The sequence below is a fragment of the Vombatus ursinus genome, unplaced genomic scaffold (genome assembly GCF_900497805.2).
Source record: "Vombatus ursinus unplaced genomic scaffold, bare-nosed wombat genome assembly UNPS02014861.1, whole genome shotgun sequence".
In the NCBI taxonomy this organism is placed as follows: Eukaryota; Metazoa; Chordata; class Mammalia; order Diprotodontia; family Vombatidae; genus Vombatus; species Vombatus ursinus.
The window spans coordinates 14,901,068-14,928,072 of record NW_020954639.1 but is presented as its reverse complement, the minus strand read 5'-3'; the positions used below and the strand labels follow the sequence as shown (position 1 = coordinate 14,928,072).

The 27,005-nt window shown below is 40.2% G+C and overlaps 1 protein-coding gene across 1 annotated transcript; it reads right to left on the bottom strand.

Annotated features, from left to right (window-relative positions):
* Window positions 1-6,971: 6,971 nt before the first annotated feature.
* On the bottom strand, window positions 6,972-19,435 carry LOC114027500. Its single transcript, XM_027841570.1, has 5 exons — window positions 19,311-19,435; window positions 18,343-19,256; window positions 13,945-14,483; window positions 12,953-13,019; window positions 6,972-8,964 (listed from the first exon to the last, which is right to left on the bottom strand). The coding sequence occupies exons 1-5, from the start codon at window positions 19,433-19,435 to the stop codon at window positions 7,445-7,447; spliced, it is 3,165 nt and encodes a 1,054-aa protein (XP_027697371.1). The 3' UTR covers window positions 6,972-7,444.
* Between the last annotated feature and the right edge of the window lie 7,570 nt (window positions 19,436-27,005).

Here is a 27,005-nt window from a genome sequence, read left to right as displayed (position 1 = left end):
GGTGGGTGTTTCCATGTGTTTTGTTGTTGTTGTTCAGTTCTCCAACTCTTTGTGGGTATTCTTGGCAGAGATATTAGAGTGGTTGACCATTTCTTTCTCTGGTTCATTTTACAGATGAGGAAACTGAGGCAAACAGGGTAAGGTAACTTGCCTAGCATAACACAGCTAGTAAGTGTCTGAGGCCACATTTGAACTCAGGTCTTCCTGATTCCAAGTCCGGTGCACTATCCACTGCACCTTAGCTGCCCCTTATTTGTAGGTAAATAGTGAAGATGGAGAGATTTCTAGACACAAGTCTGGTAATGAATGAAAGCTAATGTGTCCCAGTGTGTTCTATAGTCAGACTACACCCTTATATCCATAGCTAATACATCTATGTCAATAAGCAGTAAAGAAACAGAGTGGGCGAGTGTGGGTGGATCAATCCATTATGGCCACTGGAAAGTAAGACTTTATGTCCTAAACTTTTTGAAGTTGTAATCCTTTTTATTTGTAATAAATAGTGAGCAATATAACTATGGTAGCCAAATCAAAGGCATCATTTTTGCATAGAAGATGTGGCCCATTTTTCATTAACTCATGGAGGCTTAATTACTAGAAAAAGTTAAGAACACTCTCTTGAGAGGCTGTAGAGTGGCTAGAGTACTGGATTTGAAATCAGGAGAAATCTAGACTCAAAACCTTTCTCTAGCACTGTGCGATCATGGATAAGTACCTTATTCTCTGTTTCCTTATTGACTGGCATGCATTCTTTGCTCACCTCTATCTCTCAAAATCCCATTTCCTTTATCCCCTTATTTCTAGTGCCCCACCTCTGAAAGAATCTCATGTTCATCTTGTATATATTTTGTATAAATGTCTATGTTTACATGGTGTCTCCCTTGATGCACTGTAACCTCTTAAGGTCAACCACTATCATTTTTGATCTCCAGTGCCTTACACATAGAAGATGCTTAATAAATATTTGTTGACTGGTTAATTGATTAAAACCTATAGAACCTACCTCAAAGAGTCATTGTGTGGCTCAAATGAGGTTATGTATATGAAATCCTTTGCAAACTCTGAAGCAGTCATAATAAGCAAAAACTATCTTTTGCTTTTCTTTATATCACCAGGGCTTAGCATAGTACCTGGCACATAGTAGGTACTTAATAAATGCTTACTGAATGACTAACAGCTAACATTTACATAGTTCCAGAATAAGGGCCTGGACCCCATCAGTTTGCTCAAGTGATGCAACTGTCCCTCTTGGAGATGCTGGGAAGCCCTAGTTCTGGAATAGTAGCAATAACCTATAAAGAAAGTGCTTTGGAGAGACTGTAGAATACATGTGAACATTCTGGAACTAATTCTGGATGACTAACCATGTGATAAGGAGGAAACTCTGGCTACGGAGGCATTCCAAAGGCCTTAGAGTTCTTCAGCCATGTCTCTCATGCCTTTGTCCTTTTGACTACTCTGTTCCTGGTGGTGTTGCTACACTGACAATCCATTGAGAGACCATGCCCTAGGAGCTGAAGCAGAGACTACAGCCAGCGGTCATGCCACATCTAGACATGAATTTGGTGGGGCTAATGCTATATAGGAACTAAGTTTGGAGCCTACTCCCCTCATAGACCAAGGTTGTAGAGGGGAGAGTATGCCCCTAAGATATTGAGGGAATATGTTTGTATGTTCATATGTATGTATACCCTTAAAGGAAATATTGCTTTGTAAAAGCTAATTGATATTAAGTTAAATGGAACTGGAGCTAGGCATAGGTCCCTAAGGGTCTGGTAACACAGCCAGTGGGAGCTGGAGCTAATGACAATAGAGAAAAGACTGCCCCCCAAACCCCTTGGGGTTACTTAGAACCCAGAGGCCCAGAACCCCATACTACCTATAATGCTTTAAGGGGTTTGCAAAGTCTTTTACATACATTGCCTTATTTGATCTTCACAAAATCCCTATTGGTGCTATTATTACCCCCATTTTACAGACGAGGAAACTGAGACTTATCAATACTAAGTGAATTGCCCAGCTACCAAATTACACAGCTACCAAATGTCTGGGGCAGGATATAGACTCAGATCTTCCGGACCCCAAGTCCAACACTTTATCCACCAGTAGTCATAGTTGCTTCTGAAAGCACCTAACCTAGTCTTTGGGCTAGGAGTAACTTGAGCACTGAAGGAGACCCAAGTCCATTAGCAACTGTTTATACAAAAATCCTCCTATGGCCCTAAAAGAACAATAGTTATGTAGAGACCTAAGATGAAAAGAATGATTTCCTTCTCAGGCTTTTTTAAATCACCACCATCACCTTCCCCCACACCTTTAAAAGAAAATGCTTTGCAAATTTGTTGTGGTTGAATGGTTGTGCCATTATCTAAAGGCTATTATTGCTCCTAATAATGTAATGAGATGTAGTGAGCGATGCGAGCAGGGTGCTCAGTTCTTAAAATCACCCGGGTTTCTCATTTCACATTAATAGGGTCGCTGCTGCTCCCAAAATACAGTTCAATGGTTTTTACTATCTTTGGTATGTTGAGTTGTAATTGCAAAGTTGTTGAAATCGACCTTTATGAAATGTCCATGGTGACAATACAAAAATCTCTCCTAGGAATGGTGACAGACAGAAAATTACCTGGCTGTCATCTAAGATGGGAAATTCTCTATCACGACCTCTGCAGATTTCTTGCTTTTGTAGGGTATTTGAAGGAGTTTAAGTTTTCAATAATTTTGATTGGGAAGGGGAAGATGCAAAATTTATGCTTATGTTTTGCTCAGTGGTTCACAGGGAAAATAACTCCCTAAGGTTGGATCTTTAGGTGTTCATAGTGGGGGAGGGGGGCGAGGGAAGGGGGCAGAGAGGAGAGAGGCAGTGACCCAGAAGGATTGAAGCATGTCTTTAAAATTTCAGAAACGTGAACAGAAATGACCATAATAAGATATAGTAATATGCATATGCCAGGCAAATAATGTCTATGAAAGAGGTGATGCTATAATTTATATCAAACTGCTTACTGTCTCTGGGGAGGGAAGGTGAGGGAGGAAGAAAATTTGGAGCTCAAATTTTTAAAAAATGAATGTTAAAAAGTGTCTTTACATGCGATTGAGGAAAAATAGGATTTTTTTTTTTAAAAAAAAAGAGGTAGTGTGATAGAGAGGAACGGAATGCTGGGCTTGGAGTCCAGAAGACCTGGGTTTAATTCCCACCTGTTTGACCCTGGGTAAGTCACTGAACTACTTGTGCCTCATGTAATCTTATAGGCTTTAATGTGATACAGTGTAGAGAATGATGGATTTGGGATCAGAAAATCTAGGTTCAAATCCTGGTTCAGCATTTGCTACTAGGTGAGCACATAGACAAGTTATTCAATATGTCTGGCCTTCCATTTCCTCTTCCATAAAATAAGGAGATTGGACAAGATGATTTCTTAGGTTTTCTTCAAGCTCCAAGTTTGTGATCTACAGAGACATAGACATGTTGTGATGTGCTGGTGGAAGGAGATCCCATGCTGGGAGTTCTCCCATGAAAACAAAATCAGAGGTCCTTCATACCTGCATAGAAGACCTGTGAAAAATGAAAAAGTAATCTTCATTCCTGTCTCTCCTTCAACTTGTGTCCCTTAATGAGTAGCTTCCTATCATGCACAGTACTTCACAGATCACTGGATTACAGATTCTGATCTGGAGGGAAACTTAGTAAGTCACCTCATTCAATCCCTTCTCTTTGTGGATAATAATAATGACTAGAATTTATATAGCACTTTAAGGTTTACAAAGTATTCTAAATGTTATCTTATTTGGTCTTCATGACAATGCTGTAAGGAAGATGCCATGATTATTCCCATTTCACAGATAAGGAAACTGAGGTTGAGAAGATGATCCAGGGTCATACACTAATGTCTTGAGACAGGATTTGAACTAAGGTCTAGGCAGCTAGGTGGCTCAGAGGATAGAGCTCTGAGCCTGAAGTCAGGAAGACTCATTTTCCTGAGTTCAAATCTGGCCCCAGACACTTACTAGCTGTGTGACTCTGGGCAAGTCACATTACCTTATTTGCCTCAGTTTCCTCATCTGTAAAAGGAGCTGGAGAAGGAAATAGCAAACCACTCCAGTATCTTTGCCAAAAAAAAAAAAAAAACAAACAAACCATATGGGGTGAGAAAAAGTGGGACAGGATTGAAATAACTCAACAACAACAACAACAATGTCTTTACTCCAGGTCCAACACTCTACCCACCTGAAAACTGAGGCCCAGAGAGGTTAAGTCCCTTCCATAAGATCAGTCAGGTAGTAAATGGCAAAGCAGGATTCAAATCCCAGCACTCTGATTCTTCATCCAGCATCCTTTCCACTATGCTAAGCCTCTTCCCTTCCTACCTCAATTCTATGATCTTGACATAAAAGAGAGGGCACCTGAGTACAGTACAGAACAAAACAGAGACCTTCCTTTGGCTGACTCAGTTTACCTTTTTATAACACATAGCATTATAAATTATAATTATATTATTTTATAGTACATGCCTGTGCATTATATTATTGTTTTATAATGCATGGAAATACTGGAATCCATGAGTTAGTACTATCAAAATTTATAGAGTGCATGTCTGGGTCAAGTTCGGTCAAGTATTGGCTAAGATCCAATTAGCCCTTCTCTAAAATTTATTTTTATCTTGCCAACTTCTCTAAAACTGTTTCCCAGATCATCTAAAATTACAAAAACCCAAACCAAAAGCCAAGCTCCTACCACAATGCTGCAAAGCATCACTCATTTATTTGTTCCTGCACCTAACTGTGCTCTTTCCTTTTCAGGCCTCCGCAGGGGCTTCCTGTCTAACAGGCAATTGTTCGGCTATTTTAATGTCGCTTCTTAAACTAAAGCTTGACCGTGCCACGGTAACACCATCAAATACTATAAAGCACAAGCTAAAAAATAAGACCACAGAAAAAATGGTTTGACGTTTGTTTTAAAGTGTATGAATTTAACAAGTTTGTCTCATCTGATCAACATCCCCCCCGCCCATGCTCAGATCATGAGCCTGGCATTTTGAACTTCAGCAATGTTCACCTGCATCACTTGGCTGCAACAGTATTAAGCCTATTGCAACTATTCAGGGGGTTTTCCCCTCTAAATTGTTTGGGTTTTTTTTTTAAGCCCAGTCAAATTGCAACTCAGAAAAGCTTAAACAATAACCTTTCCCCAGAATGCCTTTGTGCCTGGATCACATGATCAGTGCACCTAGTTAATGGGGAAATTCTCCTTCACAGTGACAATACTGGGAGGCACCAAGGCTCTTCCTTCAGTGGCCTTATCTTAAGTTGGTGGTTCCTGAAAACAGGCTGAAGGGCAGAGGGATGGCTGAATGACCTCATGAAAACTGGTTAGCTTAACTGAAGTGCAAGTACAGTAAGCACATCATTCAAATTGGGTACTAAAGGGCTAGAAATGAAACCAGCTTCACAGCCCTCAAGTTTCCGTTATTGATCATCCAAATATCAATTATGATGACTATCTTTTCACAAGTTAATTCTCCAATATGACAACCATGAAAAGCTTTATCCACAAAAAAGTATGTGTGCATGTGTATACATATACATATACATATATATATATATATATATACACACATATATATATCTGATCTCTTCATGTGGAGCTGTGGAGAAACAATACAGTTCAGGTCACTGGAAAGAATGCTGAATTTGGAGTATGAGGACCTACCCCAAGCTACGTTTTGCTGTATGACATTAGATAAGTCACTTACTCTCTTTGACCCTCAGTTTCTTCATTGTCAAATGAAGACATTGGACTTCATGACCTCCAAGATCCCTCCTAGCTCTAAATCTATATCCTGTACTGTCAATGTTTTTGGTGATGCTGTCCTGCTGACAAATTCAAAGATGAAATCCACTCAAGCAATGAGATAGATCATTCCTAACAAGTCCAGATCTTAAAATTATATTAAAAGAGTTTCTACAGCCCTTCAGATAAGTCTGGAAGTCTATATTCTAGGCAAAGATATATTGGCTCACTTCTCCAACACTGTTATTTGGTCTATCAATGGATGGTTAGCAGAATTTGGCCAGACAGAGCAGGAACTAGTGACAAATTTGAACTCTCTGTTGATATTGAAGATCCTGGTATACTATAGAAGTAGGGTTTTCTTGAGTGCTAACAAAGTATGGGACCTTTCTCTTCTTTCACTGGTTGACTTAGGTCTTGCAAGTGGCCAAGGTCACAAAGGCAGTGTGTATTAGCTGCTGCTCACTTTAAGGTTGGCATTCTACCCACTCTAGTTCACTGCACTAGGGGAGGGTCATGGTTTGACCCCATGAAGTATGTGATCAGCCAACCAGAAGATGGGAAGATGAGCTGCATCCCATCCTCCCCATGACAGCTAACCACAAGGCTTGTTTCCAACACAGCTACCACCCAACACTCCACAGCAAGGACGGAAATGGACCTGGGGATGAAAATCTGAATGCTCACAAATAAATACTCAGTAAACATTTATTAAGTGCCTAATAGTAGGTTGTGCTAAGTACTAGAGATACAAACAAAGATAAAAGACAAACCCTGCTCTCAAGAAGCAATCTCAACAAAAACCTCTACCTTTACTGCTGATAATCTGGTCAGCATATGGCCAGGGCATTTTCTCCCTTGTTCTATCCCATAAGTGATTCATAACACAATTTTTAAAAAAAAAAATTCAATCCTTAGGGCCAAAATAATCAGTAAATACACAAAGTGGGAGGGTCACCTCTATTTTTAAGTTTCCAAAAAGAGAACTCATAGAGGGAAATCAATGCATGACATGACAAAGTGCAAGAATTCAGAATAAGAGTGAAGTTAATAAACAAATAAAAGAGAAACAAAACCTCCAAAATAGGTTTAAAAAAAGAACAATATCAAAAGAAATAAATAGTGATTAAAATAAATAAAAGTCAGTATAATTAATATGCTTTTCTTAAGGTTTGTATTTATAAATTGAACTTCATACTTACATTTAATTTGAAATTTTAGCAAGAGTTTTTTAACTTGACAGTGCCAACCTAACTAGTCTTGAGTAATCCACCATGGTCAAACATGCACATGAATTTCACCTTGGTGAAAGGAGTTGTTGGAACTGAACTGAAATGTACTGAATTTCTGTGGCAAGTTGTTTTTATTCATTTAACTTTCTCATGATATTTACACAAATTCTGCATTTAATATGACTATGCTGTCAAAACTAGAACCCAAATTGAATCCAATTTCTTAGAGGGGGTAAATATTAACAGTGCAAGTTGGTGATTTTTTTTAAAGAAAGTCTTCTCTTTGTATATATAATCTAACATCTTGAAATAAGAATATTTCTATAAAACCTTGTGCATTTTCACAAACTATTTAATAGTATACAATGTCCACAGAGTACCTTCAAAGCTACCCATCAGTTTTTCTTATCCCCCAAAAAATTTAAGATGAGATCCACAAAATTGATATGCCCATTCCACGTTGGTGAGCAATCTGATTGATCCTTCCACGAACACAGTCAAGAGAAATGGAGATCATTGTACCATTGTGAACTTCAAAAGAAGAACAGAGGCTCACACTGGTCCACATGCTTCCCTCTGGCATCTGACCTCCGATTTGTTGTGCAATTGCTGCTGGGTGTGTCTGATCCTGAATCAACTGATTTAAGGTAACCTTGATCACATTACATGAATGGATCAACTTTAGGTTAAAAGCAACACTGGCAACTCCCTTCTCTGTAAATATGAAATACCTCTGAGCAAACTTTCCAGAAGAAACCAGCTGTATCTGTTTCTCATTGGATGTGACAAGTTTGAAATCCAAAAATTTGTTCCTGACAGCTCCAGTAGGCAGGCCTGTAGTGGAAACAGTGGCTGAAAGAGCAGTAGAAACTGCAGATGGGATCCAGATGAGGCTAAATGTACTCACGCCCGAGCTGTCCCCAAAGTAGCGAACGCTACACTGAGCTGGCGAAAAAATCTCAAAGTTAATCTGATCTCCAGCCTGGACTCTAGTTGCCCCAGAGGCAGACAGAGAAGTGTCTCGGTAATTTACTCCAGATTTGAATGTGTTCATCAGTTCTACGTTGGTACCGTTCCTGCCGATGTAGGAAATCAAGGAAAACCCTTCTCGGACACAAGTGTGACCCATGGAGTACAGTGCCTGGTGGAAAACAAACTTGATGACACCAGCTTCGGTGAACCTTATGCCTCTTCCGTCGTGAGATAAGCTTATCATGTACGGGTCAGAAACAGAATTAATTTTAAACGTAGGGCGGTAGTTGGTCTGGTAGTGCGTAGCTGTGGACATCTGTGCACTCATGGCTACCGCCCCCGTGTCATGGGACAACCAGAACAAGCTGAGTGGTGTGTGGAGGTCATACACGTTCAAGTCTTTGCTTTGGTTGCAGAACTGATTTGGGCTTCTCAAGAACACGGCCAGGGTCTGGCGTGGCTCCACTTCGGCGGCACTACTTAAGCTCGCGCTCTGGAAATACTTTCCTTCTGGCTGTTCGATGCGAACCCCGCTGAGCTCAGACCCCTCCTCGCTGCTATTTGACTTGAGGGAGAGCTGGAGAAAGTTCCTACAGTTGTGTTTCACAGCGAAGTTGAGGTCAACCCAGAGTAAGCCATGCTGCCTGAAGACGAGCTTGTTGTCCTCGATGAAGGCGATATCGAATTTCATCTTCCCTTTTAACTTAAGGTTTAAGCCAGGATAGACCTGAACAGAGGCAGACTTTGCTGAGGGCAGCTGGAGATCTGCAGCCCAAGACTTGGTGAGCCGGCTTTCACTGGCTGCCGCGCAGACGGTGTCACTAACTGCAGAGCAGGGGAGAGCCACCATTCCGTCTTCACACTCCCAACATGCCTGGCATTCTTGCACTTCCCTATTGAAGAAATAACCATCCCCGCAAAACCCAAGAGAGGCATCCTTCTCCGCAATGCCCAGACATCGGAAGCCACCTGTTTGGAAGGGAAACATAGTGCTGACTTTGGGAATATTTTTTAATGACCTATAGTTTGGAAAATGCAAGTTCAAAATTTTAACTATTGAAATGCCCTATCAAAATAAAGCCTTTAAGTGAGAAGTGAAAGAAGTACACTGAGAGTGGGATCTTTTCTGCAGAAAACTTTTCATGATTCTCATTCAAACCACAATACATTTTAGCTCCTTCTACAATGGAATTCAGAGCAATGTTTGCTAAAACTAATTCCCCAAAGGTCCCATCTAGGACATTATTAAGCTTTCTTGGTAGGTAGTGAGTCTTTCACAAGTGCTCTATTCAAGTAAAGGCAGGGTAACCATCAATCAACTAACAAGTATTAAGTACCTATTATGTGCTAGGCACTCTAAGCCCTGGAGATACCAATATCAAGGATGAAACATCCCTACTCACAAATGAGCTTCATTCTGTCAAGGGAAAAAGGTTGGTCTAGAACCTCCAGGATCCCTTCCAACAATAAAATTTTATAATGCTAAATTAAATTAAGATAATGCTGTGTTATATTGTTCATATATGTGGGTTTGTATGTGATTCCAACCTAGATTTCTAATAGAGTACAGAAGAGTGTCATAAGTTACATACTACTAGAACTTGAAGGAAACATAAAACCACTTAAATTCTCATATGGACAACCAAATAAAAAAATTTAAATGTCTCTTGAATAAATTAACTGAGGATAAAGTACTTTCAGTTATCTCTTCTTTCATTAGTGTCTAACTTCATCATATTGTAAAATCAAGTATTAGGTAAAGGCCTAATTTTTCTCTTAGTGAAAGCACAAGGGATATTGAAGACTCAATTAAGTGACTCAAAAGACTCGTTTGTCTTTAGTCTCTCATTCTGTTTTAAAAAAAAAAAAAAAAACAACCTCATAAGCCAGAGGCCAAGATTTCAATTCCAAGGACAGGAGCAACGTAGTACTTTCCTCAAGAAGCCCCCAACAACAAAGCTGAGGGTAAGAACCACAAGACAGTGTCATGGAAACATTTTCTATTCCTGGCTAATTGAAGAATTGAGGACAGAAGCATCTGGAGTCATAGTCTGACAAGAGATATCAGAGCTTTCTTAACCTGATAATGACCCCACCATAATTCAGTACAAAAGATATTCATATCCCCTTCTCTGTTTTTCATTCATTAATTTCTATTTCACTCACAGCACTCCATTGTACATCATTACATCCCCCCCCCCGCCATAACTTCACGACCCTCTTTTCTTATACTGACAAACAAGCAAAATAGTGAAAAGTAGAAAATGTTTAGCTTCTGAACAAGCCAAATCCTCACTCAAATATTACATAAAGAAGAGAGTAGGGGTAGGGGAAAAAGAAAGTGGGAGAGACAGACAGAGACAGAGAGAGACACAGAGAGAAAAACAGAGACAGAGACAGGGAGAGAGAGGAAAGAGAGAGAGAGAGAGAGAGAGAGCCTTTTGAACCATAAATACTAATTTTTTCTTCTCACAATGTCTTGTTCAAACTCTAAATCCATAGCAGTAAATTTCAACGAAGCTTTCTAATTCTATAACAAATAAACCTAAGTTTGCTTCCCTGGGTATTTAAGTATTAGAAGTTGATCCAATTCAAAAAGTATTTATTGATTCCCTACTACATGCAAGGTACTCCAGATATAAAGACAAAACCAAAAAAAAATGGTCCCCTTGAGGAGCTTATAGTCTACAAAAGATTGTGAATAGCTGAGCTGATCTCTAAACTGAGCTGATTAGGCAATAGGATGTCCTTCTCCAAATACAAATATCTATACCTCCAATTATATCCATTGCTGGGGAATTCTAAAGCCCTTACATTGGCAAAAAAGGAAATCACAAAATCAAAGGGACCTCAAGCTATCAATTAGTTTATTCCTCTATTTTAGAAATAATTTAGTAAATAATCCATTACAGGTGGCTACCTTTTTTTCTATAAAATCCTCCAGTATCTTATTCCAACATTTTACTGACTTTGGTAAATGAAGTTCTACCTTATACCCAACCAAGCAATTTCTCACTTTAATTGAATTCTTTTCCCCCTACTGCCATCTTTTTTTTCAATTGGACCTGTGATTTCATCATTATAAGGAACCAAGGTGAGGACCTTCCCCAACTAATGCAAATTGGCACTGACTCTGCTAATTAAGAGAATTAGAGAACTGCCTGGGAGACTGAGAGAGGGGAAGTGATGTGTTCAGGGTCAGTGTGGGTTTGAAGCAGGACTTCAACTCAGCTGAGGAAAGTGCTTTGCAAACCTTAAAGCATCACACAAATGTGAGTTATTCTCAGTCAGTCTTCTGTAGACAGAGAGAACACAGAACAACATCCTCCCCATAGAAATGCTTCATGTATTTGGAGATAATAATCAAGTGACTTCATGACCGTCCCTTTCCCAAGTTCCTCTAGCCATACTTGCAAACTCATGCCCCAACTGTTTTCCTCATGAGGCAATAGTGAGACAGGAGAGCTTGTGAAAAGGAAGCTTTCAAGGGGCAGCTAGATGGTGCAGTGGATAGAGCTCCAGTCCTGGAGCGAGAAGGACCTGAGTTCAAATCCGGCCTCAGACACGTAACACTTACTAGCTGTGTGACCCTGGGCAAGTCACTGAGCCCCAATTGCCTCACAAAAAAAAAAATTAAAAAACAATAAAAAGGAAGATTTCAGGTGTTTTTCCCACAATAAATGGAGGTCAGCTGCATGATTATGAAAAGGAAAAAAAATAGGATGTCTGAGCTCTGCTTGATCATGACAGTATGGGGATGGGCCTAGAGGAGAGAAGAGAAGGAGGAGGAAAGGAGGGGTAGGGGAGAGAGAAACAGAGACAAATAGGAGACAGAAAGGCAGATAGATAGAGAGTGACAAAGAGATAAATGCATACATATAAGTGTGTGTAAACAATTTATATATACATATATTTTACATATGTGTATACATACACACAATATTGAAAGGCAATGTGGTATAGAAGATAGAGGCAGGAGCCAGGAAGATGCGAATTCAGGTCCTACTTCTGACACAAACTGGCTCTGTGACCCTGAACAAGTCACTGTCAGTACTCTAGTACACTCTCCAACTCCACATTCAGTACATGGTACAACTGTCCAAGACCATAAATTGCAGAGAAGGCACCACCTGCATTAGAAGAAGGAATTTCCTCACCTGGAGGCTCCCATGTCATTGAAATTACAGGTGCAGGGCCCATCCCTAAGTCTACTATTACAAGTATGTGTCCATATGCACATGCCCATATGTACATACAAAAAAACTTATACATAGAAAAGTATCTATACAGGGTGTCCCAGGGTGTTAGAGCCATTTTAAGCTATTTAAGCCTATATGTGTTCATTGCTAGTAGGGATAACTTTATCCTTTGGACTTTTATCTCCAGTGCTTATCAAAGTGTTTGGAGCATAACAGGCACTTAATAAATGCTTGTTGATTGACTGATTGATGGGTATTCGGCCTTTAAGCTATTCAAGCTTAAAACTGCACCAAGACTTTTGGGACACCTCATAGCAATGTATACATCCATGTATAAAAGAAGACAGTAATGTCTCATAGACATCAATGAAGAAGAGGAATGGTATAAGCCATCAAAAAGTCCAAACAATCTTAAAATCATTTTGATTTTGGCTCAGGAAGGCACTGCAGGACTTGTCAGCACCAAGTTTGCCTCCTTAATTATATTTTACTTGGGATAATATTAAAATTACTTTGCATTCCCGGAAGATACACATAATGATGGTTGAAGGAAGACTCCCACAAGGATACATAGTAGCTCTCAGAAGGCAATTTGGGATCGCAATTTCCCACAGCAAATCCCCAAAGCAGATCATTCACACAAGAGTGTGAATCAAGAGTGTTTAAAATGTCTAATGCTAATCTGAAAATACCTGTTATTTTCCAATCTGTCATACACAGAGATATATGCAAAGGAAACACAGTCCACAAAAGGTTACCTGGGGTGTTCAGACATTTTATTCTTTCACCACAAATATTTGGAGATTCAATGCATTCATCCCTGTCCTGCAAAATAAAATAATCTCATTTTATAAATATAATAATAAATATTTAAAAATCCCATTTTATAAATATGACCAAACATGAATGCTGGATAGAAATACTTTATAATGTTGATTCACTTTTAAAATAAGCTTGTTTTAAAAGAAGTATACAATTTTGTTATTGAATTACAGCAAGATAAAGAAATTTAAAACTGAAACCTATATTCCTTAGTTATGCTTTGTTTACCCATCCAGAAATGGAGCATTTATACAGGGTGTCCCAAAGTCTTAGTGCAGTTTTCTGTTATGTTAAACTTAAGGTTTAAAATTAAAACTTAAAATTCTGTTATTAGAAACTTAAAACTTAAAATTATTTTATATCAGAAATTTATACTTGGAATTTACTCTGGAAATTTATGTCTGGAGTTTATACTTGAAATTTATTCTGGGAATTTATATTTAGAATTTATATCTGGCAATTTCAATTTGTAAAAAGTTTTTTTTTCCAAGCAGGACCTAGAACAAATTGCCAGAAAAGCAACAAATATGGACTTACTAAGGAACTGTATGTCAGCTGTTCAACGACGAGGCTAAGAACCAGGATGACAATATACAAAATGATCATAATGATGTAAAATGAAGACAGCACTAGAATACGTCAGACATCAGAATAAACACAGTGACCAATCTTGGTTTTCAAGAACCAATGATGAGACACATTCCCCTCCTCTTGGTACAAGGGTGATACAGTAAGGGTATGGAATGTTGGATACATGGTCACATACAGTTGCTGTGTTAGTTGGTTTTTCTGTTAGAACAAAAGGTTCTAAGATGAGAAGAGGTACTGGAAAGTTGACTTCAATTGAATTTGAGTAAAATTTCCCAACACCTTACAAAATTCTTGAAAAACATCACTAATTGTAATCTATAAAAGTGTAACATTTTACCTGACAAATCCGGTCAGTATTTGCAGAACATTCAGACATTTGGAAAAAGCCAGCAGGGCAAAGAGTGCATTTTTCACACTGAGAGGGAGTCTTCTGGAAATTGCAAAATTCATCACTTTCACAAAGGCCACAGTCCAGTGAAGTTTCTCCAACATCAATCATTTTTGCATCAACTTCAACCTTATGCACAGAGTATGACTTCTGCAGATGATTTCTGACCTGGTTTTGAAGTCCTTGAAGGTGAGTTTGAAAATAATGCTGGATATCCTCCTGCAAATTCTGGAATGACATTTGTCTCACTGTGTCAAAAAGCATGCTGTACTGGACCTTAATGAGATTCATTTGCTCATACATTTTCTTCTGTTGTTCTAGGATTTCTGTTTGCTGGCTAATCAACATGTTCTGTTGCTCGGTGAGTTTGTGCTGCAAATCAGCAATTACTTTCTGCTGGCTTTTTAGCATCTCAACAAATTTTTCTTGTCCTTTAGCAAGCTGCAGTTGTAGGATAAGTGCATCTTCAGAAGGAACCTCATTTTCTCCTGTAACACAGCCCAAAAAATGACTACATCTCCCATGGTTTTGCTCTTAATTTTCTGTTTAGTATAAATAACATAAAAATGCTAAGTTGCCACAATGCAATGTAATATTGATGCAAAATGCTGATTATTTTAATGATCAGACATCTTCGTTTAGAGCCCTAGAAGTTGGAGGAAAAATCTTATGTATTACATTACAAACAAAATCTTTGTATAGCAACACAAACCCTAGGTTCTCTTCCTTTATTCTGCTGCGCAACCCTGAAATTATTTACTGAAGGATTTATATCCTCAAAACCAGGGCTGGGGAACCTGCGGCCACCTCTAGGTCCTCAGGTGGGGCCCTTTGACTGAATCCACACTTCACAGTGTGAACAGAACAAACAAATGTGAGGATCTAGAGGGCCATATGTAGCCTTGGGGCTGCAGGTTCCCCACCCCTGCTCAAAACCAATCAATATTTTAGAAGTCCAAATAGTAAGCTTTGGCATACAAACCACAGACAAATAACAGCAACAGAAGAAGCAACATGGTATAATGGAAAGAGCCCCAGACAAAGAGCTGAAAGATGTCACCCACATTTGACTATAGCCCTGAGCAAATAAACCATTTAACTGCTCTGAGGCTCACCATCCTTAGCTATAAATTGCAAAGAATAATATTCATGCTTTCTTCACTGGATAAATGTGAGCTTTTATTGACATAATTTTTGTGCATGTCAGGCCCGTGGCTTGATGTTCAGTGCTATATAGTCTGTGGATACTCAATTGATATCAACTAACTTTGGTTAGTTCAGTCGTGACTCCATTTGGGGTTTTCCTGGCAAAGATACTGGAGTGGTTGGCCATTTCCTTCTCCAGCTCATCTTACAGATGAGGACACTGAGGCAAACAGGGTTAAGTGACTTGCCCAGAGTCAGACAGTTACTAAGTGTCTGAGGCTGGATTTGAACTCAGGTCTTCCCGACTCTGGCACTCTATCCACTGGGTCACCTACCTGCCCCAATCAACTGATTTAGTCAGGTTATATGTTATGGAAGCAGCATGGAAGACTACAGAACTGTGGGGCAAAAAGACCTAAGTTCTTCCACCACCCACTAAGCTCTGGGGCTTTGTATCCCTCTTCTCTCCCCTCCCCACCCATTAGAATGTAAGCTCTTTTCGAACAGAAGCTATTCTCATTTTTGTCTCTGTATCCCCAATATCTAGTACGGTGCCTAGCATATAGTAAGTGCTTAAATGCCCATTCAATTGAATCCCCTTTTGGCTAACTGTCTCAGTGGTTTTGTATGAGGTTCCATAGCTGGGCTTTAGTCTTTTTTTCCAGGGGAATGCGCTAAGCCTGTTCAATATACCACAGTTCCCTCCACCACCACCCATACGCCACGTGTGCTCCTCGTTATTCCATTATTCACCTGTGTGCTAGATCATCGATGCTTTGATGTTTATAACAAAAAAAAAGCAAACTAGACACTCAATTGGAGTGAAATTAGCCTTTGTTCTGAAATATTTTGTCTCTGTACCTATAGATCAGTCAGCCAAGGAGTCCTAATCTCCCTCAACAACAAAGCATGAGATCTGCAGCCTGACCACAGAGTTGTCCTGAGTGAAAAAAAAAAAATGAGGTCTGTGGTGGAAATTTCTTTTAAATTTAATTATAATTAAGGACTCCCTTGGTATGAACACTGTTTTCAAAAATAAATACAAATAAGTGAGCATGTTTGCCAGAAGCATTTCTCCAAATCCTTTTATCTTTGCATAGCACCGAAACATTCTGGTCAAATTAATTTTCTGGAACACCCCCTCTTCCTTCCCCCTTAATAAGGAACCTAGGCTCCTTCATTTGAGCAAAACCATTGCAGGTCATGGCAATTACTGCCTGGAACAGATCCCAGTCCATTTTAATTAATCCAGAGGAAAAAGATGCCCAAAGATTGCTCAAATTAATTTTTTCTGGATTTAGAAGCATAATCTAATAATGTCTGTTCACTTTTACTTCCCGAGTTCTATACTCAAATCCAATTAAGTTCTTCCATGCTCCCCAAATAGAATTTTCATGCTGGAAGGATTCTTAAGCATTACTTATTCCAACTCCATCATTCTAGAAATGATGGTGCTGGCAAAGAAAGGTTTAAGGGATTTGCTCAGAGCATTTAGTTATTTAGGGGCTGAACTAGAATTAGAACTCATATCTCCTGGATCAGTCTACTGCTCTCAAACTGCTTTCCCCCATTATTAAAACAAGTTCACTGGTTAAAAATCAGATTGTTGTTGTTCAATTGTGTCCAAGTGAACCCCATATGGAGTTTTCTTGGCAAAGATACTGGAGTGGTTTGCCATTTCTTTCTCCAGTGGATTAAGGCAAACAGAGGTTAAGTGATTTGCTTGCCCACCTCAACTCTGTGTTAATAATAGCTAGCATTTATATAGCACCTACTATGTGCCAGGCACTGGGTTAAGGGCTTCATTTGAGGAGCTATCACCCCCACTTTACAGTGGCAAAAAGAGGTTAAGTGATTCGTCCAAGGTCACACAGCTAGTGTCTGAGGTCATATTTGAACTCAGGTCCTCTTAGCTTCAGGCACAGCACTAGATCCACCGAGCCACCTGACTGCCTCCAAAAATAGGTTTAAAAACGAAAATAACGTTAAATGGTAATTCTGGGTTCTAGTCCCATTCCCTTAGTTGGCTTGAGACAGCAGGTCTTAAACTGTAAAACAGGTTATAACTTTTTCATGTTTCTCAATAGAGTGTTCTACAATTTATACTAAAAAATATACCAGAAATTGGAAGCCTAGAACATACATGTTCATAGGTTATATAAAAAAATTAATATTTGAAAGAGGTTGCACATAATTGAACATAACAAAAATTAAGACAGAAGGCAGTAGTAACCAAAAACTATTAAAAATAATAATATAATTTAGGGGCAGCTAGATGGTGCAGTGGATAGAGCACCCTAGCTGAAGTAAGGAGTACCTGAGTTCAAATCTGGCCTCAGACCAAACACTTGACACTTACTAGCTGTATGACCCTGGGCAAGTCACTTAACCCCAACTGCCTAAAAAAAGAATAATAATAATATAATTTTACATAGCACTTTACTTACATTATCTTATCTAATGCTTAAAGCAACCCTGTGAGGTAAGTTACACTAATATTCTTCCCATCTTACAAATGAGAAAACTAGGATTCAGAAAGGTTAATGATTTGCTCATGGCACCCACCTATTGAGCAGCTTGGTGGCACAGTGGATAGAGAGCCGGGCCTGGAGTCAGAAATTCTGGGTTCAACTCCAATCTCAGACACTAGCTGTGTGATATCGGACAAATCACTTCATCTCCTTTTGCCACCGTTTCCTCAACTGTAAAATGGGGGTAACTCCTCAAAGGAGATGATATTTATAAAGCACTTAACACGGTGCCTGGCATAGTAGGTGCTACATGAATTATTACCACGTAGTTGAGGCTGCAGATTTTTTGGGGGGGGGGGCCCGATCTGTAATTTCATCTGTGCAGTGAAGTCCCAGTGAAAGGCCTCTTTCAACCAAAGCAGATAGGCGATGTATATTCGGCAACACATATTCTTACGAAAATTGTCTAGAGCATTGAAAGATTAATTAACTTGCCCAACGTCACACAGCTACCTGAATCCCTGTCTTCCCGACTCTGAAGTAGCTTTCTCTCCACATCACCATTTTATGCCTCAGGGAGCACAGATTAGGGGTTCTATATTGTGATTCTGGTTTTACAGAAGGGATAACTGAGCCCTTTTAAGAATGTAAGTGACGTCTCCGGGGTCAGACGAAGAGAAGGGCAGGTAATTCCACCAGGACGGCGGTCTCCCTTTCCCCCCCAACCCACCTGGCCTGATGTCGCAGGTAAGCTGCACGCCAAGGCCTGCGCCCCCCAGCTCAGGGGCAGGGTGGGCCAGCTCTGGGGTCACCTCCCCGATGAACTGAGCGGCTCGCTCGGTGACCCGGACCAGGGTGGGCTCTCCTGGCCCCGGCCCTGGCCTGGCCCCCGTGCAGCCTTCGCCCTGCTGCTGGAGGGCAGGGGCCCGGCCTCCGGCTCGGTGCTTCTGGCGCGCCAGCCTCAACGGGGGCAGCCGGCACTCGAGGCCCTTGCAGTCCCGGGAGCCAGGAGCCGTGGCGTTGGGAGCCCCGACGGCGGCGGCACAGTCGGCTCCCGGGACGCACGGGGCCGTCAGCTCCAGCGCGCCCCTGGCGGCGAATCGCTCCAGCGCCTGCGGCTTGGGGTCTGCGGCGACCCGGGGCTGGACCGAGGAAGCAGAAGAGGAGCCCCGGGCCGGGGCCGGCTGCAGCGGCTGCTTGACCTGGGCTTGACCGCGGCCTGCCGAGGCGCCGTGCAGGAAGGAGCTCGACGGCCGGCCGGCTCTCCCCGGGCAGCGGGCTCCCCCCGGGTGCAGGCACGGGGCTTTGGGCTGCGGAGGCTCGGGGTCCCCCCCGCCGCCGTCGCACGCAGGACCCAGGCACAGGTCCGCGCCGCCCCCTCCTAGCAACAGAAAGCACAGGCCCAGGTAGCCGTAGCAGCCCCCGCCAGCGCCGGCCCTGGGCCAGCCCCGCCGCGCCTCCCGCATGGTGGGCACCTGGAAGAGCAAACAGAGAGAGGACGGACGGATCAATGGCCCGAGAGCCCGCGGGCCGCGCGCCGTCTGTAGATAGGCTTCCCCAACACTCACCCAGAGCCCCCTTCCAGCTGTTGGCCTCGCCTTAAGGAAGGACCAAGGTTTTGCAAAGAAAGTCTTCAAAACGGTTCTGGCCCCCAATGCTGTCCGCCCAGTTATTCAAGGAACTGGCTAGTAGCTGGGCGCGAGGCACCGGGCCGAAGAAATCCCAGGGCAGTTGTGAGCCCCTTGCAACATCTGGAGATGTTGCCCAACTCCACTACCCAGGCCAGGGCGGCGTTCCCTCCAGCGGCATCTCTTTGCCCCCATGCTCACCCCAAACCTAGGAACTTCTGGTGGCCGATACAAACTTCATTCATCCCTCCATCACCTCCAAAAAGCTTTGTTTGCATATTCGTTAACTTGTTTTTTTACCTGAAGAAAGGAGCAGAGGGAACAGCTGGGAAAGGTTCTCTTAGAAATTGAGAGTCTGCAGGGTCCAGACAGTGATATGGATGGGAGAGTCAAGTTTCCCCTTGCAGCAGCCTCGGTGACCGATCTGCTGGGAAATGCTGGCAGGGGGATGTGTAACATGTGTAACATTCCTAAGACTTCTTTAGCATCAGATTTCCCAAGCACCTCCCTTTAACCCTATAAATCCCAAGCCCACATGTAAGGTTTGGAAGGCACCAGAAAGAAACTCGCTCAATCCCATGAGGAACTGCGAACCATCGACCTTTTTAAAACAAACTTGCTGCTGAGCATATTCCCAAAACAAACCCTGAAACAGCTCCAAATGAGACTTCAGCTTTCCTTTAGAGGACTGGTCAGGTTGAAAGACATGTAGCAGACCTAAAGCGGAAACGACTTCTTCAGTTTTCTTATATATTATAGTAGTTGTATCTCCACTTTTGAATCCTGTTGCTTTCCAGGTAATAACCCTCGACCCCTTGCAAAATAAATATTTTTTAATATATGACTGAATGAATCAATATAATTAATGATCTATTAGAAGACCTATGTCAAGTATATTTTCAAAAACTTCAGAGAACTGGTTTTTTTATATCATTTAAAACATCTCATGTTTCATGAAAATGAGATAGGTAGAAAGGAAAATATTTTCAATACAATGCAATAAAATGGGTACTCTGGTAATGATTTTTCTTAGCTTCCTTAATAAGGAAAGATTCAAACTTTTATGAGTACATCAATCTTTTTGCAAGTTTTCACAGAAAAAAATCAATGAAGTCTATTAAACAATTGCACTGTCCATGATCTCTGGGTTAATTGGCATCTTTCTTTGAAACTTCAGGACATCAGGAAGAAATGTGGAAACCAAGATTTTTTTCCCCATGTTTTTCTCTTATTGGTGTGCATAATTATTAATGTATTACAAACAAATTCCAAAATTTTAAGTATGACAATTACCGCCTCACTTCATGAAAGACCTACAAAAATATCTAAACATAAATCAAAGATCTAACAGAATTTCTCAAAACACAATCTGTAATTAAAGAAATTTGCCATTTCTTGAGTTAGATTATGTCTCTTAACATGTAACAGCTACATGCAGTAAATTCCGATAGGAGACAGCCTAGCCCCCAATGTTGATATTCCCCAAGGAGTTTCACTATGATGAAGAAAAAAGACAATGAAAAATTATAATTAATATTTTCCTTGAATAGTCACATACAAATATAAACATAACTCATGATTCTATGACTTTGAAAAATCAACAAGTTTTTTGGATTCTACGGTACAACAGAAGAGCAATGGATTTGAATGGAATTACCTGGGTTCAATTTCCAGCTCTGCCACTCACTACCTATGTGCCTAGTAAATCTTGCAATCTCTCTGGGCCCCAGTTTACTCAAGTATAAAGTGAGAGAGTTAGACTAACTGGTAGTCTCTAAGATCCCTTCCAGCTCAAAATTGGTGATTAAATAATGAATATCATAACATTTCTTAACACAAATTCACTTTTCTACAATGCCATCTAACTTTAAACTATTTTCACCACCTAAATCCTGATAATTTATAGGATTTCACCCAGACCACTGACCAGTAAAACCTGGGTGTGTAAAAGAATACTTACCAGAAGGTAGAATAACATTTAGGGCATGGTGGGGGTAACAGAACTGTAATTTATAACAGTGGCCTCTGAAAGAATAAACATGCTTTCCAAAGCATATCATTTACTTTCTAACTACTACAGAGTAATGTAAAGAACAGGGCAGTCTAACTTCATCGTTTCGTTTTGTTTTTTTTTAAGTTGGAAATTCAGCATGTTCCGTTTCCTGGAATGAGCTACACCTCACCCATATCCCCCAGTCAAGTATAGCCATCTTGAAAGAAGGACGTAGAGCTCAGAGACCTTTGACATCCTTAAGCCCAATCCTCTCATCTTATAGATGATAATGTTGGTACTTAAAGTAACTCACCCCAAAGTCAGTAAGTGGCAGACCTAGGAATCAAACTCAGGTCCTATGATTCTTTTTCCAGCATTATTTCTACTGCCATATTACCTCCAAAATCCTAACTAAGGAATCACTTTGGTAACACTTCCATCCATAGTTTCAGTGATTTTCAAGAGTCCTCTAGTACCAAAGAATAACCCCTTAGTAAAGAGACAAAAAAAAAAGACTTAGAAGAACCTTGTTATTCCATTCTTTATTTAGGAAAAGCTTCTATTAGATTCAACCAAATTTTTGGCTAAGTAAAGCATGCAGAATTAGGCCAACAGGAAATTGTCCCATAGTGTACCATTTAAGCAATCTTTGGTCATCCATTGTAACAAAAGAAGGAAAAAATATTATTGAAGTACATAGAAATAATTTTTTAATGTTTCCACCACCTCCTCAGAGTGGACTGATGGCAAATATTAAAATTGGTGGTCTGGATTTTTACTATCAGGAAATCTTTTTTTTATTTTTCGAAACTTGGATTTTCTAGAAATGTATGCTTTTTTTCCCCTAAACCCTCAAATTTATTTCTCTGGTTTATTAAGTTTCCACAATTTTTGTTCTATTCTCTAACTTGACTAGTAAATACATTCATTGTTTGTCAGAGAACTAGCCTTGGATAAGCACCTTCATGGACTCCACAGGCAAGGATCCCTAAACACTGAATTAAGTCCCAATACATCCTGCATCAATAACATAAAAGAGTTGAAACACTCTCCCTTTGAGAAGACTTCATTGATTAGAATCATAGTATATAGGAACTAGAAGACATCATCTATCACAATATTCTTCTGTACTAGGGCAAGGGCAGAGTCAGAACCATCATGTACTATGGGAATAGATTCCATTTTACCAATTGAAGCCTTCTTGGTTTGACAGATAGGAATATGAGGGCAAGAAGGATGTTACAGAGATAGAAAGTCCAAGTGGAAGGCCAATCAGTAACAGTCACAATGTATATGGAACAGTAGGATCATATACAGAAAGTAATCTTTAGAGTGGAAGCAGTATCAAAACAAAATCTGAGGTGGGATGCAAGAAGCAAGGCTGATGGGATTGAGGCACAAGTGGTTGTTACATCTGACAAAAAAAATTCTCTAAATTGGAAAGCTCAACATTCTGCAGCTGTGTGGGTATGGGGGTGTTGCTGCGTTACCACCTCTATCCACTAGCTTCCTCTCACTTTGCCTCAGCTAGACAGCTGGACAGCTCCTCCCCCCAACCCCCACATTGCTCTTCATAACCATCTGCCTCTAAATACAGTCTCAGTTACAGATGAGGCCCACTGGGGTTTAGTAACTTAGCCAAATGTCACATAGCTAATAAATGGATGATTGGGTGCTATATAAGGCTTCTGATATACCAGGATTTGTTTGTTTGGGGTTTTTTTACACTATGCCACACTGCCTCTGAGTTTAAATAAATCCATAAGACCACTTTACAAAGTACAGGCAATATGTTACATCAGTGCTGATAATAAAGTGCATGTGCTAGTTAATTCATTGATTTCCCTCAATTAGTTTCACTTTAACATTTACTACATTTGCCCTAGTCCAGAGGTGGGGAACCTGAAGCCTCCAACATATGTAGCCCTCTAGGTCCTCAAGTGCCCTTTGGCTGAATCCAAACTTCACTTAATAAAAGGATTTGTTCTGTGAAGTTTGGATTCAGTCAAAGGGCACTTGAGGACCTAGAGAGCTACATAATGGCCTCGAGGCCACAAGTTCCCTACCCCTGCCTAGTCCTTAGTGACATTAGAGGCATTGCTTAGAGGGCATTCACATACCAATGAAATCACCAATCCTTAATTATTGGAAATACTAATAATAATAATAATAATAATATAACACTTTAAGATTTACCGAGCACTTAACATAAATTCTCTCATTTCTGAGGCAAGTGATATTATTATCTTCATTTTTTAGATAAGGAAACTGAGGCAAAAGTCAGTTAAGGGACAGTCACACTGGTACCTTGTGAGATTCAAACTCAGGTCCTCCTAACTGCTTGTCTAGCACTCAACCTACTATACCAGACTGCCTTTCTGCTACTCACTCATGCTTATCTACTACAATCATCCTGTCTGTCTCTCATGTAAGAGAGGATTCTTATTATATTTTAGATACCTTTACCTACCTGCTAATAAACAGCAAAATGGCCAGAGCTAGAAGGCTAGCAGGAATGTAAAGGAGAGAAAGAAAATGTTAATATCTACAAATTGGATAACAACTCTCATATAAAGGCAAAATTAATTAGCTCCATAACAAAAATTGAATACACAGGCTCTGCTAAGTTTAATTAAGTTGCAAATAATAATTCTTATCTTCAAGCAAAAAGAAACAAAAACTTTCCTCCAAACATGAAAAATAAAAATGATAAATAATTAACTGATTCAGAGTCTCAGTCTTTACATTTTATAAGAGGCACAAAGTACAAACTGATATTTAAGTTTTTTGCTTAGACTATTTTAAACCTATTTTGCTTAAAACTTTGATCAAAACAGGCAAGTTTATTTTAAAATTAACTATGCCTCCTGTTGAGAAAGGATATAAGAGAATGCCTAAAAGAAGATGAGGTGTGCACCATTATTGGAAATGTTACCAAGGAATGTACAATTAGATTTTATTGCTGACAAAGCAACACAGTCATTGCAAATTCTTCAGCAAATTTTTCCCTCAAAAGAATAGGCAGAGGAAAAGTAGGGTAAGCTAGAGAAAGAAATGAAAGAAATGGCAATTCACACACAAAAAAAAGCCTCATTTTTAATTAAAATTTGTGATAAAAGATAAATTATAAATCAATGTTTTACAGGTGAGTCTTCACATTATTCTTATCCAGAGAGTTGCCTTTCTGTTTTCCAAAGAAAATCAATTAAATTATACCTACTGAATATTTTGATGATTTAGAGATTTCAGTTTAGATAAAAATAATGCATATCAGAAAGCTAGAACAAAATGCTTAGGAGGGAGAAAGCCACTCTGTCCTTTAAAATCACCTTTGTTTGCCTACACTAGAAATAACAAATTAGGGGGCCAAGACCACTAATCAAAGATATCCTGAATACTGCATTTACAACAGCAACAAATATTTAAATCAAAGCATATCTTTTGAGAGGGAGTCTATTAAGCAAAGTCCTTAACTGCAAAACCAAATATAGTAAAACTATACTTTGAGATTTTATAGTACAATCATAAACAATAAACAAAATTAAGAGAGGTGCCTAGAATATAAGCTGCATAGCAAACAAAATGGGGAGGAGGAGGTTCCAAAGGGGAAGAGCCTTTGGAAAAAGAAAGCAAAAATAATTAGAGATGTACAAAAGCAAACTAACTTGACCATGGAACTATCAAGAGATTCCAGACAGATTGTTCAGTCCTTGAACAACAGCGCATTGCTCTAGTAAAATATTAAAAAACACTTTAAAAGCATTCAAGTCTTTGCAATAAGTGAGACTCACGTCTTCTAGTTACAGACTCCCACTGTAGTCTCTCCAAAATAATGGCACTTTCTTTTGTTTCTCAAAATAGCTTCAACCAATATACCCAAGTCTAATTTTTACTGAGATGGTCAATGCTCAGATAGCTAAGAGGATTTTTATTTCCCAGCTTTTCAGTGCTTCTGCATTGATTTAACAGAGACTCAATGCTAAAGATAACCTAAAATGAATTCATCCATCTTCTCCTATCTACACCTGCTACCCTCTCTGATGTTTCTGCTTCTATCATTGATATCATTGAGATCTCTCCAACATCCTCTGATGCCAGAGGCTTGAAATCTTGAAGTCATCTTTGACCACCATGTTTCCTTCACACCACACTTTTGATCACTTACCAAGTCTTAGAAGTAACCTTTTCCTCTCTACTTTTATAGCCACCACCTTGGTGAGACATTGTGAAATGGTAGAAAGGATACTGGCCTGGGTATTATTCCAACCTCTTTCATTTATTAGATAACAGTAAATTGGAAAAGACTCTCCTCTCAACCACCTTCTGATGAAGGTATATACTTATATGTGTGCTGTAACACTGCCAGAAGTGAAACTGCTGGGGACTCCTTGAACTGAGAAAAGGACCCCCATGCCCAGGAGGTGCCCACCCCTCAACCTTATGTACTCCCTATATGCACACCTCAGCACTTTCGCTCTTTGAGGTTGATCCCACTCTCCTCAAGGACTGTGCATATAGTATGAAGAATGTACCCCCTCCCCAATCTGAGGATTATTTTTGTAACTTCTATGCATGCTATACCTTCTCAGTAAACATCCCTTTGCAAAAGCTAATTGAAATTAAGCTAATAGACTTTTATCAGAGGCTAACTCATTTTTTGTCTATTTTTGTGCTTGTACTGACTTATAAAGAATAGGACTCACACATAGTAGTTAATTGATAATTGGGGAGCGCATTGGATGGGAGCACAGGAGGGCTAAGCAACGACCCCTCATGGTTATCCTTAAAAACCAAAGTAGTCAACCATTTTCTGGGGATGCCTACCATTGTGAGTTGAGATTGGGAGAGTGAGCCCTTAGAGAGGGCTACATAGTACATAACCCAGGAAGATCCTGTATAACCCAGCTAGAAAAGATATTCAATAGGGCAGTGCCTCTCAAAAGGTGTGAGATTTGCTAGGTGTGCCATGAAACTCCCCATATCCCAAGACTTCCCTACTCCTCAGCACCTGTGCCTAGCGGCAGTTTGCTGCCTGTTCTTCTGGTTTGTTCTCTCAAAGGTCAGAATAGCAGCTTTTTCTTGCAAGCACAACACTGATGTCTCCAACATGAGTCCTGAGGAAGTAACGAAAGAAGATGAGGAGGTTGGGGAGGAAAACGGATGGTGAGGAATCTCTAGGCCTGGTAATAAGTCTGGAAACCCATCTGTTGGGGAATCCTTCTTTGGTGCCAACTTAGGCTTTTAGTGTTCAGAGATTTCTCACAGCAAAAAATATAATGCAGGGAGAAGGGAAAAAAAAGTTGAGAAGCATAGCAACAGGGGCTAACCAGTTTCATAAATAACAGTAAATATTCTTTCCATTTACAGATAACCCTTTGAGATGATCTAGTCTATTTCTGTGACTTAAGAGAGGAAGAAATTGAGACCCAGGGAGTAAAAGCAGTGACTTACTAGAGCTCTCCCCCAAACCCCTCCAAATACCTGTAAAAAATGGTTCTAAACAAATTCTAAAGCAGTAGAACCCACAAAAAGACAGAGTGAAACAAATTTCCAGCCCAAGACAACCTGGATGGCTGATTAGAAAGGTATATCATGCCAGGCTGGGAGAGGAGCACAGTTCTGTGTGGGTGCGCAGGCCTCAATGAACCTGAAGGAAGCCTCAGAGGACTGAATCACATGCAGTTGCGGTGGTTTCCAGACTTGTCAACCCATGAACACCAAAGATAACTTAGAAGATCAGTAGGAAAAGTCTGTGTCTGTGGTGAGAGGGAA